At 41.5% G+C, this 16,208-nt stretch overlaps 1 protein-coding gene across 3 annotated transcripts; it reads right to left on the bottom strand.

The window, feature by feature from the left end:
* Window positions 1-9,928: 9,928 nt before the first annotated feature.
* Window positions 9,929-15,143, bottom strand: nkx6.1 (NK6 homeobox 1). Of its 3 annotated transcripts, none has more exons than XR_014277874.1 (4): window positions 14,051-15,143; window positions 13,760-13,932; window positions 12,794-13,137; window positions 9,929-9,992 (listed from the first exon to the last, which is right to left on the bottom strand). XR_014277874.1 is itself a non-coding variant. In XM_082541037.1 (3 exons), the coding sequence occupies exons 1-3, from the start codon at window positions 14,589-14,591 to the stop codon at window positions 12,889-12,891; spliced, it is 963 nt and encodes a 320-aa protein (XP_082397163.1). In that variant the 5' UTR covers window positions 14,592-15,143; the 3' UTR covers window positions 10,865-12,888. The 3 variants fall into 3 exon arrangements, 1 of the variants encoding a protein (XP_082397163.1); XR_014277875.1 differs by lacking the exon at window positions 9,929-9,992 and adding an exon at window positions 10,303-10,392; XM_082541037.1 differs by lacking the exon at window positions 9,929-9,992 and having other exon boundaries at window positions 10,865-13,137.
* Window positions 15,144-16,208: the final 1,065 nt, after the last annotated feature.

Raw genomic sequence — 16,208 nt, 5'->3', positions numbered from 1 at the left:
ACAGAAACATGATAATCATCAGTGCAGCTGCACAGCTCTCCATGTAGGACGTTAATGACACTGGAGAATACACCTTACCGACAGGTGACGTGTATAAAAGAACCAGTCGTGATAAGCAGTGTATACATGTGATCGAGAAATGCAGAAAGTGACGTTTGAGAGTTTCGAAAAGCTCAGTTAAACATTTTCCTTCTAAGGACCGTCTCACTCTGTGAAGTTTTTGGGGACAGCTTGTTTCTCTGAGGTGGGTCTCTATGGTCCTGTAGCAAGTACCTACAGGCCACGCCCACAAACATACACAACTTAAAACCATGTTCAAGCATAGCAGGTGTTTTGGTGGGAACAACAGTTAGCGCCATGAGTTTTAGATTGTTCGGTTGATTTTGGCTGAAAGTTGCTTTCTGAGAGACTGCTGCTGCTCCACTCTGTGTGCAAGAGGAGGCACTAACACGCACACCTCTCACCTCTAAGTTTAACCATCACAAACCCAAGACTAAACCTAAGCCTAACACCAAGTCCTAACTGATATTTAATATCAGTTAGGACTTCCATTGAGAAAAAATGGTTTGTATCTGAATCATTAAAAGGAAGAAAAACTTTATGAAAACTTAAGAGAACACAAAACATTCTAATCTAAAACTGACTTCTAAGGTCATCGACTGAAAAATTTGAGGGAATCTGTTATTCTTTACACCATGATTTTCAGCACTTTTAACACTTTAAACCAACTCATTATCAACAGAATACACATTTAAGCTTTTCTGAACATGACTTCACTTCATCTTAGAGAAATACATCCAGCATGCGTCTGCTTATATTCTGTGTCAGATTTTTCTTCTTCCTGACAACAGAAGTTAGGAAGAAGTCATGAAGCTCATCACGATACATCAAACCAGTCACTGGAAGACAGCGACAGCGACACAGCCAACAGAGAAACAGATGATATCTCCAGCATCATGATTTTATTATGGAAAGGAAGAATTTGAAGATATTTGTTTGGAATTTCTAACCCTCACACACCCAGAGTTTAAAGCTTATTTAAATTTAGTTCGGTGTGGTTTCTGTCCTGGTCAGGGAAGAATGGAGCCACTCTTAATCATTCTGAGGTATGTGAGAGTCAGCTGGACAGGACCCAACAGTTCATGTAGGGGACTTGGAGAAGGTCGGTCATGAGTTTATATGAACTTACTCTTAAGTTCTTTCTCCTCAACACTGAAAGGAAACAGTTGAGTGGTTCAGTTATGTGACCAGGATGCTTCCTGGGTGCCTCTGGCCTATGACGAAGATCCAGAACATGCTGGAGAGATTACTTTTGCAGCTCTAAACTAAAATCCAAGAATCAACAAAAAAGTTTTTTATTTCATAACACACGTGTTTGTAGGGATGTGAAATCACTTTGAGGACAAATCAGAGACAGGAATGGCCCTTGAACGAAGCGAGAGCTGGATGCTTTTAGAGATGTGGACCCTGAAGATATGACGATGGTCGCGGCGCTTGAGTCTGCAAAGAAAAGATTCTCCTCTCCGACATCACTTCTTTATCTATGAAACGTAACGTGCCGCCGAGATGAGATAACGCTTCCTGTGACTTCATTTTTCTTCGCCACGCGTCATGTTAATGCGGTTCCCCTCAGAGGCGCTCAGTGAAAACCTCGTTGATGGTCACATGTGTCAAACGCTCGCCACGGTGACTGAGAGCTCCTCTCTGTAATGGAGTGACGGACACCCCCACAAACACATTTGGGTAATTTGATGGGCGCTCCTGTTTATCATGTGATGCTTTCAGTGCAGGAGGAGGAAGCACATTGTGTGCACAGTTCACTCGCTGCATTTGTCAAAACAGAGATGTGCGTGGAGGCTAATGGTCCCAGAGAAATTAATGAGTCCATAAAACAGAAAAATCCGGCGTCCACACAAGCATGGCGGATCCTCTGACTTTGATAAACCGTTAAATGACAGACAGTCATCAGAGCCTGAATCACCTCTTCATCGCTGCAAGGTGAGTCTGCAGCGACACGCCTCTGTTGTGAGAATTTAACCCGCCAAATTAAAGCACGGAGCTCTTCACAATAAAACAAACCAACAGATAGCATGACCATCCACGCATCTCACGTATTCATGACCTTCAAAGAACTTTATGTAAAAGTTGCACCATGTCAAATGAGTTCAACACTTCTGTCCTGCAGGGTTACCCCAGGCCTGTAGTGGTCCCTTCCATGCCAATGAATATTTAATAAATGTATCCTGTAGGAGCTGAATGTGATTATGGTTTATTGATCTTTGGTAAATATATTGCAGCTGTGGTTCTGCAGGTCAGTCTTTGAACAAGTGAATGTGGCTTATATAAAGTGACAGTCTAGTTTTAATTTTCAAAGTTTTTCCTTTAATTTTTCTACTTTTCTGACAGCGTTGTGGTTTAGTGTTGAGCGTGTGTGGCTTCATGTTAAAATAAATAACTGTAAACAATAAAAGCAGCGCTGTAGCTAACGGACTAACAGCAAGTGTGAATCTGTGTGAATGTCAGGTAGAAAAAGTGCTTGTATGGGTGAATGAGGCATGTTGTACAAAGCACTGTGAGTGCTTAAGTAGAAAAGGGCTATATAAGAATCAGCTTTAGCTTTAGTGCTAGTGGAATGCGCCGGAAAAACACATCGCCACTTTTTTTTGATGCAGTGAGGAAACGGACCAATCACATTTAAGATAACGTGGTTAACATTCAGACGTCACAAAAGTGTTTCCAAAGCTGCCAGTGTCATATTTAAACTGCGCTCATGTATTCACGGCATTAACTCGTGCACATATTTGGGCGTTTCCCCCCAGAGTTTGTCCACTCTGCTCTGAATCAAGTGAGTTTGTAAATTTTGAGCTTTTTTTTTTCTTTTCACGCAGAAAAAAAAAATCAGCCTGCTGATTGGTCAGATGTGTCTGAGAGAAAAAAACAGGAAGAAGGTCCAGTATTACTGCCCACATCTGTTTGCAGTAAAGAGAAAACTCAGCTCATTTCTGGAGGTGTGAAATTAAAAGAAGGACAGCGCCGGGTTTTTAAGTCACATGAAGATGACCTTTATTTGACCTGACAGAAAGTAACAACGTGGAGACGACTGCTGGGATCTTTCTGTTTCTGTATCCTTGTTTGTCCTCTAACTCGGTCATCAGGTTTAAGGCTCTTAAAATGACTTGGTTAGTTTTAGATGCTGAACTGATCACTAAGTTTGTTGGAGTCTGCTACACCTTATCCCGTACTCACCTGCGGCTTTGAGAAAAAAAATCTCCCTTCCTCTGAGACATCATTAAAGCGTGACTCAGACGGCATGTTTCTGCTGCACAAATAGTGTGTCTGCATTAACGGGCCCACAGCTCGTCACACGTCTGTTTATCACCGCATGAATCCATCTCCATTGTTTTAATTTCATTAAAGGCCCGATGCACTTTATTACCTTTTTAGTGTCTGCAATATTTATGAGTGAGAAACACTCTGTGATGGCACTAATGCCAGCTGAGGAGCGGCTGGAGGTGGCGGTGGGGGGTTATACCAGGGAGCCCCCTCCCAAATGAATGTATAATCAGGCTTTGATTCCCAGGCCTGCGTCAGGCAGCTTGGGCACCATCTATTACCGCGGTGCCATTTCCTAAGTGTTTGCTCCCCAGCCCGACCCTGCCACTTTATCTGTTGGTTTTATTTTCAGAGTGCATGCTGTCCATATGTTACCCTAATAGTTGCAATAATTCTTGTGCAACAGGGCTCGTGTTTTATTAGTCCTGAGCAGGAAGAGAGCGGCGAGAATGCATTTTAATAAAAAGCCCTGTAGCAGCACACTAATGGGCTGACACAGGGGTATTTGCATAGAGATGAATTACGGCGGGCCGCCTTGACGTGACTTTTAAAATATGATTGAGGAGGTTATTATTGCTGCACTATGATACGTGTTAACAGGTTATTTTAGCGTGGCTAGTGCTAATAAAATTCCCAACAAAAGACTCGGGTGATGAGGGCAGGCTTTTTCATTGCCAGAGTCTACTGAAGGTGCTCATTTTGTCATTACTTAGCCCAGTCAACCCCCCCGGTCCCACAGAGGGGAAATAACAGGCGGCGTTTCATCGCCGTCCATCCTTCAGGAAGGCCATGACCGACCACAGCCTCATAATTAATCACAATAGTTTGTCTCCATTTTATTCAGAAACAGTGAAAGGTTCAGTCTGCTTCAGGTCAGTATCAGATCCTCCACAGCTGCTCTCCCCCCCCCCCCCCCCCCATAAGATGAGGTTTCTCTGATTGGACGAATGAATGTAAATGTAAACAGTGAAGGTCACAGACGAGACTGGTGAAGGCTTAACAGCCAACACACTTGATCAGAGTGCAACAAACTCTGTCATATTTAAAATATTCACCGCTTATTAACTGTTTATATTCTCAGTTAAGATGAAAACTATCATTAAGTTGATTTTATTCTGTAGTTGGAATCTTGATTATTTAACATGATTACTGATTAGCCAAAACAACATGCATTCAACCTAAAAAGTAACAGCATCTTTATGAGGGAGAATTTTAAATATCATTCAAATAAATAAATAAAAACTATAATCTTGAGGTGAGTCTAGGCGCAGAGTAGTGCCTGTTTGTGTCTGATTCAAACACCACTTCCTGCTGACAAGGCTCCACTGCAGGATGAGGGTTCAGGGTCAGGGTTAGGCCTAACCCAAAGAAGGCTGAGGACTGTGAATCACAGAAGATCTGCACAGGTGACTGCCTGCTATCACTTCCATTGCTAGATTCTTGGCTCTCCAGGGGCTTTCCTTCACCTCATAGATCATGTTGAATTCAGGCTTTGTTTTTGGTCATCTTGGCAGGAAGTAAAATAAACTATGACTGACACTGGATTTGGGGGGAGCAGTAACAATGCAGTTCTGTAAAGGAAATTAAATACAAGCTTCACAGTAAAAATGAGTGCAAAAAGAACATAAATATTTTATGACATATCTTCACAATCTTTAGAAACCAAAATCATAATCACTGAGCCCTTACCCATGCCTATCGTATTTATTTTCAAAGTTTTCTGCACTGATAAATAAGAACCAGCAGACAGAAACTGAAAGCTCAGAAACCTGAAAAGGTCAGCAGGCTAACAGATCAGGCTAACAGAGGGAAGCAAACATAATGAAGTAAAATCAGAAAATATTTACCTGTGAAATGTGGCAAGGTAGGAGTATGAGAAGAAAAAAACCCACTGAAATAACAAGAATAATAAAAAAAAGTGAGTATAAAACTATGTATCATCTGTAAATAGAAGCATTCACACAGTCTGAGACGAGGTCTGCTACTTTTCAGCTGAGGTAATCCAGACTGTACGCATTGGCCCTGGAAATGTTTGATTTCTGATCAAAGCCCAAAACATAATTTTTATTTAATAGCATAAAAGACCTATAATAAAACATAATTTGCAAATTTGACACTAATTTTATTTTAATATTGTTATACGTTTAAATGTCATATTCAGCTGTGAGAGCAGCGTAGTTCCACTCTATCAGCAGGTAACACAAAAGCAGTTATGAGGTGAAGAAGATGGATACAATTCCCTGGATTATAACACCACATGGCTGGCAGAAACACATTAATGTGATGGGATGGACAAACACATGTTTTAATCTTTAAATATTTTTAAATATTTATTTAAATCTTTATTTTAAAATCTGATGGCTTCTTTTGCATTAAGAGAGAAACTTTCATATTACAACAAATAATTTGACTTTCACAGTAAAAGCAGTGTAAAAACTGTCATTTTAGAAAACATTTTATGTCATTGAAAACAATAACAGTTGAATTCTGTCTCCATGATAACCTTCTTTAGTTTTGAACTCGTTTCCAGTTTGTTTGCAGGTGAGGACACCTGTTCATGCAGAGGAGCTTCTACAGGAGCTGAAGCTCCAATAAAGAGGTTATCGGTGAGCGAGGTCAGCGGCCCGGGCTGATAACAGATCATCTCCTCCATCACAGGTGCTCCTGCTGGAGCAGCACCTGCTTTAACACCTCCTCCTCCTCCTCTTCACACAGGATTGGTTAATGATTTCAGAGGCTGTCATTAAGCTGCTGTAGCACACACACCAGTTAGCAGTGAGAGTATTTCCTCTCTGACAGCTCTCAGAGAGCAGAGGAACGCTGCAGGAATCACAGCTGCACAATGTTTCCACTCAACCATGAATGTGCTTAAAGGGGGACTGCTCAGAGCGCCACCATCGCCACCACAGCTCATAATGGAGGATCCCAGGGCGCTCCTTATCACACGGCTCCAGGCAGCATTCAGGGAGATAAGGCTGCCATGTGTGGGAGCTGCGGCCCCCGGGACACATGTCCTTGTGTGTAATCTCTTGTAGTACACAGTCAACTGAGAGCCCGTCAATGGGCTCTTTATAAAGGTCGGCATACGCATTAGTCACGCATACAGACACGGAAAGATCAGGTGGAAGTCAACAGGTGAGTTGCAACAGGTTTGAGTTGGTTTCTGCTCGCTGCTTCTTGTTTTACAGAGAAAATATGATCAGTGTCGCCTTCTGTCACCGAACATCTGTTTTTGTTTGAGTAGCTAAATAAGGAATTTAAAAAAAAAAAGAAGAAGAAAAAACTGGTACAAAAATGATTCTTTGAAGCAGGGAGGGGATGAAAATCCAGACGTGCAGGAGAAACCCTGAAGCAAATGTTCCACAGTCCTGGAGATCCAAAGCTGGAAACACGAGGAACAACATGAACAGTCTGTTCTAAGTGTTTCTCTGGCCTTCAACTCAACGTGAGAACAAACTGGAGGTCATGTGATGCACACACAGCAGTATGGCAGGTGATTGGCTGTAAGAGTCACATGGTAATTTAATTCTGACGGAAAACGTTTCTGTTTTTTATGAACTTCTAACAGGCGTGACTCTAAAGGCTATAACCAGCATCTGGTTGGAAAGTTTATCACAGCCAGGCGTTGCAGAATCCGGCATAATATTCAGATTTTCAACTTTCTGCCTGTCCTTATACTAACCACATGCTGCATGTTTCCTTCATGAGAACACAAACTCTCAGCACAGTGATTTTGACCCCACTCTGACATTTGCCCTTTAACCTGCATCACTTTGATGTCATTCAAACACTTTTATGTCACACTGCAATTTCAAAATTCCAATATTGCGGTATTTTAAAAACACTGGACACATAAGAAATTAATAAATAAAACAAATCAGCCCATTGGCACTGGAGCCAATTATTCCATTTATTATTGTACTAATAAGGGGCTTCTTTCTATTGTTATATGTTGTATTACAGATATGTTAAAGGTGTTTAAGTGAAACCTGATGCAACTATCAGAGATTACTGTGGGTAAAAAAACAGAATGGGGCATTGTGGCGTTCCACAGGGCGCTATCATAGATCCTCTACTTTTCATTTACTTTTAAATTATATTCTTGTTTTTCAAAGCACAAAATATTTCCTCCTTCATGAAGCTCAGCTTTTAAAATTGTTTTAAGGCTTAAAGTTTGCATAATTAGAGGTGTGGCCTCTGATTGACAGGGGACTCTAGCTGCTAACTGTTTACTAGCTTCATTTGGAGCCTTTTGGAGGATTTTTAATTACATCATGTGGCCAATAATATGGCTGCTGTGAGGTTACTGTACTAACAGACTGTCCAAGAAGATGGAGCTCCAGGGTTGCTGAGTGAAATCAAGGATTTTAATTGGATATTGTTCCACAGCTGGAGTCCACAGACACCTTCAAACATCACTGTTATCTCACTGCTGCTAATGAGTCAGAACACTCAGTGAGGTGAGAATATCTCAGAAATGTCCTCCAAGCTTTTATTAGGGGACCTCAGGGTAATCTTTTACTGTCTCAGAGTAGGAAAAGGTTCATATTTGCATGGATTCCACTAGATTCAAAGATTAATTTCAGAAGGAAGGCTGTCTTTTCATAAATACAGACAGAAATTAGATTAAATATTTATTTTCCTGTTCGGTTTTGAGGCAGATTTGTCCAACTGAGTTTCATGTGCATAATTTAATGAGAAATGCACGAACCAAAGAGCCGTCTCACGTCAGTTTGAAACGCTCAACCTTTACTGTTTGAAGCAGACGACTGCTGGCCTTGATTGTTATTCAATAAAACTAAATACACCCCAATGCTAAAGCAAAGCACGCTTAGAGGTGGCTTCACGGTCCTGAACTTCAGAGCTGTGCCCTACGTAACAAAACCCACAAAAAAAGCAAACCTGACCCGCCTGTTGTTTATGAGGGGCCACCAACCAGAAGAAAGCTGAAAGAGCTTGTTTGAGGGCCTGTAGAGAGGCTCAGTTAGAGGTAAAGAAGGATTATTTTGAGCTGTGAATCATGCAAAGCTGCTCTGGAAGGCTCTAAGAAAAAACAAAGATGGAGCAGAAATATGAACAAAGATTTGATTTTGTTCATATTTAATGCATCAATAAATCACTGCATTTATCATCTCTGTTAGATTAGCACACTGAAGCCGGATGCTTCACCTGATCGCATGCACAGGTCACATGTCTGCCCATTGACTGCTGATTAATCGGCTCATTGTTGCAGCTCTCATGTGCCTGTTCGGGGTCCTGCCCCTCGTGTTGGGAACCTCAGCAATGCTCATCATCTCCTCTGTAACACACGTCGGAGCCTCCAATGATGGTCTTCTTCATTAACCAACCAATCAGCAGCCCTCAGACCTTGCCCTGCAGACACTGCTGTGCAGAAACGTCTGATATGTTTAATTCTCCAGGTTTTAAATATCATCAGCTGGATTTATTCATCTGTTAAATCTTCTCTAGCCAGCCAAAACATAAATTAAAACAGTGAAACCTGGACCATAAATCCAGACAATTATCAAAGAAAAGTGAAAAATTTAAAAATCTGGAACTCAAACTAAAAATGTTTTTGCTTAAACTCTATTTTCATAAACTCAAAGATTAAATTTCTTGGATGTGATACGCTCCAAAAAGTTTATTTCTGTGCCTCCATTTTTTCTGTGGCTTTATTTTGATTAAATTACATAGCAATTACTTTTAAAATAAAATTTACTTTTAAATGTTTATTTTTAAATTTTAATTACATTTGATTTTAATTTAACTTTAAAATACATCTTAATTTTAATTGCTTAAAAAAATTATGTTAATTGTTTTAAATTGCTGATGTAGCAGCTGCTGGAAGTGAGTGCCTTGTTGCTCTTCGTTCCTGTTAGATTAAGTTTAAAGTGCAGTAACATGTGAGAGTGTAGATTTTAGATCTGCCTGTAAAAGTCATGTTTCAGAAGCTGATGTTGATGCAGCCAGCAGAGATCTGAAACAGCCAATGAAAAAGGAGGAAATCCTTCACATCCTGCAGGAAACCATGTAAGGAGTTAATGAATGAAACGATCACAGATCAGAGAAAAATCCAGAGCGGCTCAGTTACATGTTACAGCAGTAATCTGACTATGTACACAGACAAGCTGTCTTTGAATACAGAACAAGTTTCAGCACAGAGGAGTTTTTTGTTTATATTTATTTCATGATTCCTGACGAGTCTCTTCCATCTCTGTCCAGATGCAAAAACAAACAAAATTATTTTATTTTATTTGTTATCGGTTTTAATATAACATTTCTGGAATTTTTTGAGGAAAGGTTGGCTTGCAGCGAGCTTCAGGAGGAAAGCTCGATGATGAAGGATGAAGATGAGGAACTGTGTTCAGGAAATCCAAACATCTGCTGAGGAAAATACGTTTGAGCCTCCGGCAGCTTCTTCATCCATGGAAATGTCTCGAAGCCTCGTCCTCTATGACGCCAACCAGAAAAACCATTAAAACCATTAAAAGTGTCTCTGGCTGTGATGATGGAGGATGAAGGAGGAGGATGAGCCCCTGACAGCAGCTGGGGTCGATGTGAAGGTGTGAGAAGGCCGGCAGCTTCCCCGTCCATCAGATTGCTGACTGATTTCTCCTCATGTGTCGTGTTTGTACAACAAAAAGTTAAAAGATGATCTTCTAACAGGGGAAAAAAACTGCATGAAACATAAAATCATTCATCACTAAACAGCTGCAAACTAATCAATAAATCAATCGATTGGTTGGTTCTTCCAGCTTTATTACAAATACTCAATAATTTTTTTACATTTCAATCTTTTATTTTCTCTTTTGTTTCGTCTCATTTGGTCCATTAAAAATTAAACATTTTTCTTCCTGTTGAGAAGCTCCACAGAGGTGCCAAGCACGAGGGGCTGGACCCCTGTGGGGCCTCAGATGCTCAGTGAAGGCCTGAAGTGCCACAGGTCCGAGTCAGGGCCGAATGAAGCTCCTCTGGGGCCTGAAATGTGACTCTGGGTCCCTCTGAGCCTCGCAGTAGCCCGAGCAGAACCCCACAAATGGAAGGATGAGAGCCGTTCAGCTGACAGGAAATCAATCCGCAGCAGATTTAATAAATAAAAGATGAAGATGTTTTTTGGTTTAAAAATAAAAAGCAGATGAAGACTAAATATTTTATGCTCTGTCAGTTTCATAAAATACACGGAAAAAAGAACATTTGGAATTGTTCATTAAAAATAATAATTAATAACTTTTCTCTGCTGGAAAATGATAGATTAAAAATGTAGTCCTTTTTTCTGTTATTCATCAGTTTCATTTTTGTAATTATTCATATCAGTTATTAAAGTAATGCTTGGTGCTGTGAAGGGTTCATGTAACCAAGCATTACTTTAATAATACTATCAAATAATAAAATCAGAAGCTCCACATAAGTGAGCTGATGTTCAGAAAACATCTGGATCCTTCAGCCAGGATGAGCCCAGCTGTGAGGAGGAGTCCGCGGGAGGAGCCCGGGATGAAGTCCTCACCGGCCTCTAGCTCGTTTTAAAGGGAGAGAGGAAGTGGAGCTCTGAGAGATGCTTATGGCCACCGATTCATCAAAACAAAGAAAAACGAGACAAACATCACTTCGGGACTTCTTCTTCGTTTGTCTGGCTTATTCATTTATACTCAGCTGAGCACAAACAGCTGGAGCTGCACGAGGTCACGGCTTGAGCTGGACTCTAAATTTATAGGCTACCTCAGAAAAATGTTTAAACCATTTCCATCAACGAGTCAATTAATGGATTAATTCACCTCATTAATTACTGAAAGTCACACATTTTAAAACGATCCTTTAAAACGATTTAAAAAAATGTAAATAGAATAAAAGTGCATAAAAAGTCATCTGTATGTTCAGCCGGCCAGGAGCACCGAAACAACAGCGCCGTGGACACAATGACAGCATAATAATAATAATAATAATAATAATAATACATCAAATTATTATTATTAAAGATTTCAGCTTCAAGACCGCTACGATGGATTCAGACATTTAAAATTTATAAACACGGAAGTTCAGATCTCGCTCTCTTTGGCTTTCACAAATTATAATTTTAACAATAAATGAATGCTGCTCTGTGATAAGCTGACGGGGATTTAAAAAAAACCCGGTTCTTATGCTTTATTATTTTTGCCGCAGTTTTTCGTGTCTCGTCAGTTTTTCTCTGTTTCTGTTTGACACAGGAATTTATTATTCACCATAATTCGTCTGGATCAGCTGATCTCTGAGTCTGTCCTCAGATCTGCTGTGTGTTTCACGTTTAACATTTAATTCAAAAATAAAAATTCAGAAGCACAAAAAAGGAAAAATGACATTTGTTTCTTTACCTTGAGGAGAGAAAAATAAAAATAATTATAAATTATAAAATAAATAATAAGTTTTATAAATTTAGTCACGTGATAAAGAGTCATTAAAACGATTAAATTAATGTTTAGCATTAAAAATGAAAAACCAACTGAATGTGGGGAAAAGAAATCAGCGATCAAATCTCAGGAAGAATCCTCCGAGCTTCAGCTCGGACTTTATTTTTAACTACTTTTAAATATTATTTTCATATTTTCAGCGGCAGTTTAAAACGGAGTTCCTGTTGACTGAAATGTATCCCCATGTTCTGCGTTTTACGTGTAAAAATGTGCGAAAATATAATTTAGACTGAGAAGAAGAGAGCACAGAGCTGCATTAAAACATGCCGGAGACGAAAAAAACAAAACAAAACTGAAAAACAGGATTCAAAGTCATTAACGTTCATATCCGCTCTTTAATTATTATCCTAAATGTATAAAATATTTCCAGAAAAACAAAAAACTCGACCCTGCGTTAGAATCACAGAATTAAAATTCATCAGCTGAGCGCTGATCAGGAAACAGAAGTCGGATTTAATTGAGCGGTGGCGAGGGTGGTGTTACCGCTGAGGGTGGTGTTACCCGGGAGCGCGGACTGGTCGGGACTGAAGCCGGGACAGAGCAGCGTGCAGCCGGGTGTGACTGCTCACAAACACCGACAGCCGAAGGAGAGAAAAAGCCCCCCAAAACTACAAAATCGTCCATGTTTTCTGCGTGATTTCAGCCGGGTTTAAAAAGGAAATCCAGAATCCGCCTCAGATGAAGCCGAGCATCAGCGACACAAAGCAAACACCTGCAGTTCTTTTTTTATTCAATAAAAGTGCATTACATGAGCCTGCGGGGTACACAACTGCGCAGACGCAACTCACAACCCAGAACATATAAATAAAATGTGCGCGAGCAGAAAAAAAACAATAATAAAAAATGTAAATGTTTGCGCCGTTTGTGTCTGTACACGTGCTGCGTTCATGGTCTCCTCCTGAGAGGCCTTCAAGGAGCCGCAGCGGGGTGGTGTTGGTGGTGGGAAAGGGGTGGGGGTTAAACCCAAATGAAAAGTAGAAAAACATTAAATTTAAATATTCACATTTCTATCCACTCACTCATATTTACAGTCCGCTCCGGCCCGCAGGTAAAAACCAGTCTGTCGTTCAGGTAAGCTCACGTGACTTCAGCTGAGTTCGGACTTCCGGTCCGGTTAGGAGCTGTCCGTGTCGGGCGCGTGCAACAGCAGCGCGGAGCTCGCGGGCTTGTGTTTCTTGAGCAGCTGTGTGATTTTCTCGTCGTCGGAGTTCGGGTCCAGCGGCTTGTTGTACTCGTCGTCCTCGTCTTCGTTGTCCGAAGTGCCCTTGAGCCGCTCCGTCTCAGAGTCCTGCTTCTTCTTGGCGGAGGCCATCTCTGCCGCGTGCTTCTTCCGCCACTTCGTCCTCCGGTTCTGGAACCACACCTGCGGCGGCGGCACACACAGAAGCCCACTCACATTTCGGATGATTTAGCTTTTATTATTTAAAGCTAAGACAGGAAACAGTCCCAGTTTTCACATTTAAATTCCTACAGAAACCAATACAGGCGACTAAACGGCAGCTTATTAAATATGAGAAACTTTATTTATAAAGGCAGATTTAAACTGTGACAGGTTAAGTCATCATTCTTTCTATAATCAATTTTCCTCTTTTGAACTCAGATTTAATTAAAAACACGTATTCTGACCCGATGCATGTAAAAGGTTAAAATTGTGAGCTAAAGCTCAAAAATAATAACTTACCTAAACCTAAAAATAAGATATAAGTTACAAGATAAATAACTTAAAACAACGTACACATGATTGTTAAAAAATGTTTTTGCTTCAAATTAATTAAATAATTTTATTGTGAGACAGGAAAATTAAAACCTGAATTTTAGCTGAAAAACGTGGATTCAAGCCCGCTTTACAAAGAGTGCGAAAGGAAAAACCCCTGATATAATGATTGATGAATTCTCTGCGATTTACCCACAAACACAGTGAAAGTTCCGTTTGTGGAAGCAGACGGGTAAGCAGCAGCACATATTGAAATAGGGGTGTCGGTTACCTTGACCTGGCTCTCGGTCATGCCCAGCGAGTAGGCCAGCCGGGCTCTCTCGGGGCCCGCCAGATATTTCGTTTGTTCGAAAGTTTTTTCCAGGGCGAAGATCTGCTGCCCGGAGAACGTGGGCCGCGTGTGCTTCCGTTTGCCGTCTTTGTCCAATAAGACAGAGCTCTGATCTGAAACGAGAGGCCGACACAGACATTCAGTACACACAGCCCATAGCCTGCTTCTATTCTGTTCTATTATTTTATTGTACGTCATGTTTCTGGGATCTAACACTTGTTTTCCACTCACGGGGCGAGCACGCGAACCTAGCGTCCCTCCAGTGGGGGCTCTGCATCACCCCCGGCCAGAAGATGGGCGTCCTGCCTGGCAGGTCCGCCAGGGGCTTCGGGTACCGGGCCACGGCCACGGCGGCCGCGGAGGGGCTGAAGTAGAGCCCGGGGGGAGGCGGCGGGCTGAGGCTGCTGAACCTGGGCAGACCCGTCAGGATCCCCGCGGAGGAGGAGGCGGAGGCCCCGGCGGAGGTGGCGCAGGGCCGGTTCAGGATGTCGTTAATTCCGTGCGGGGTGGCAGAGGAGCACTGTTGCGGGGAGCCGAGCCCGGAGGACGGGCCGGTGGAGCTCTTGATGCCCGGGGAGGCTGCGGCCATGCCGCCCGGGTTCGGGGAGGTGGTAGCCGGTGAGGTAGAGGAGGCGGGGCCACCGGAGGAGAGCGGGTAGGCCGGGTACAGCGGGGTCTTCATCTCGGTCATGCTATGCAGAGCAGCCAGGGGGGGCGTGCTGAGGAGGAAGGCGCTCTGACGGGACCCGTCCATCGGACCCGCCGCTAACATCCCCCCGGGGGGCGGGCCGGGCTCTGCGGGCAGGGGCGCGCACTAACGCCGCTCTGAGCCCATCCCGGGCCGCTCTGCGCTCTAATCCCACCACGGTCCTCTATGCAGACAGCCTGAGTCCAGCTCCGAGTCCCGGATAGGCACCAGGCGCACGCGCTGCTTCCGCCCGCGAGTTGCGTGAGATAATAACAGCTGATCATCCGCGCGAGACTATCAGCCCCAAGTTAGAGAGGAGGGAGAACAGGGGGACGGGGAGGGGGGCTGAGGACGGGCAGGGGTGGTCTCTCCGGATTGGTTAACCTGGGGGTGACGTAGACGTTCCCGGTTCAGGAGGGCCTCGTGATTGGCTGAGCAGAAATGAGATGAGTGATGGGAAATAAAAAAATGTGAAGAAAGAGAAAAACGAGAATTTAAAGGTCAGAGACAAAAGTATGATTTAAATAATCAGAGGAGCAAAACCAGGTCGGTTATTAAAACAAAATAAAATGAGGTAAAAAGAAATGAAATAAAGTAAAATAAAATAAAGTCAAATAGTGGAAATTAAAATGCATGAAAAAAAATTTAAACACACTCTGCTTTTGTGATTGAAATAATAAACATGATTTCAGTCACGCTTTACTGTTTAATAAAATATACTAAAATTTGTCTTAATAAATGAAAATATTTTTTAATCATTTTAAATCTAAACAGACAAACACTAGCCAGCAGGGGGCGCTGCAATAGCAACGCTTATATTTCGGAGGAATCACCAAGAACATTAAATTCATTTTATAATAATTATCCACATGACTCTGATTTCATGGAAAGGAAAGTGCTGCTTGATGGTTTGATGCCACTTTGTAGAATAGAATAGATGAACAGAAGAATCCTTTAATTGTCCCACAAGGGGAAATTTGGTTACAACAGCAACAAAAAAAGAAGAAGAAAAGAAATGCACATACAAACAAACAAACAAACAAACAAACAAACAAACAAACAAACAAACAAACAAACAAACAACAGTGTTTCCAGAACTGTTTTTTGGTTGATTCAAATTAATGCGTTAAACTTAATTCATACATTTTTAGGTTAATTATTGTATAATCTTTGAGTTTATTTATAATAACATTTACTAAATTAAATCTGTACAAACTGCTTAACTTAAAATTAATTAGAGCGCTCTTACTTTGATATAAAATATTAAATGTGTCTGACTTCTCCTGAATTCTTAAAACAAACAGTTTAATATAACGCTTCATTGTTATGCTGACACTGCTTTTTTGCAAGAAGTAAAGCTGACCTTTGTTTATTTATTATGTATTAGCTTTAGTTTGTCTGTAATTGAATAAGTTGCTGTTACTTTCAGTTAACGTAAGAATGGTGAGTTAAAGATGATCGGTCACACAGCTTTACATTTAGAAATAAAAGTTTAGCAAATTTTATTAAAGATAAAGTCAGTAAATGTTTAAGGGTCAAGATTTCTTTTAAAATTCAGAGGGCTCAGATTGCGTTGCGTTCATGTGCCCTGTACACCGCACGGATAAATGACCGCTGGTTTTATAAACAGTTTAACATCCAGCAGGTCACTGAGGACCAAATCCAATTTTGTGGGGCAAATCTTAGTAGCTGGGAGAGTTT

This window comes from Aulonocara stuartgranti (assembly GCF_965226115.1).
Source record: "Aulonocara stuartgranti genome assembly, chromosome: 7".
Classification (NCBI taxonomy): domain Eukaryota; kingdom Metazoa; phylum Chordata; class Actinopteri; order Cichliformes; family Cichlidae; genus Aulonocara; species Aulonocara stuartgranti.
The sequence above is the reverse complement of the archived record's forward strand: the minus strand, read 5'-3'. Positions and strand labels throughout refer to the sequence as shown.

What these genes read in the sequence shown, in the direction of transcription:
- nkx6.1 (XM_082541037.1), bottom strand. Translation starts at nt 14,591, where the DNA reads ATGTTAGCGGCGGGTCCGATGGACGGGTCCCGTCAGAGCGCCTTCCTC. An exon ending in TAGGTTCGCGTGCTCGCCCC is followed by an intron (nt 13,933 to 14,050) that starts GTGAGTGGAAAA and finishes CTCTCGTTTCAG; the next exon opens with ATCAGAGCTCTGTCTTATTG. An exon ending in TGACCGAGAGCCAGGTCAAG is followed by an intron (nt 13,138 to 13,759) that starts GTAACCGACACC and finishes CCGCCGCCGCAG; the next exon opens with GTGTGGTTCCAGAACCGGAG.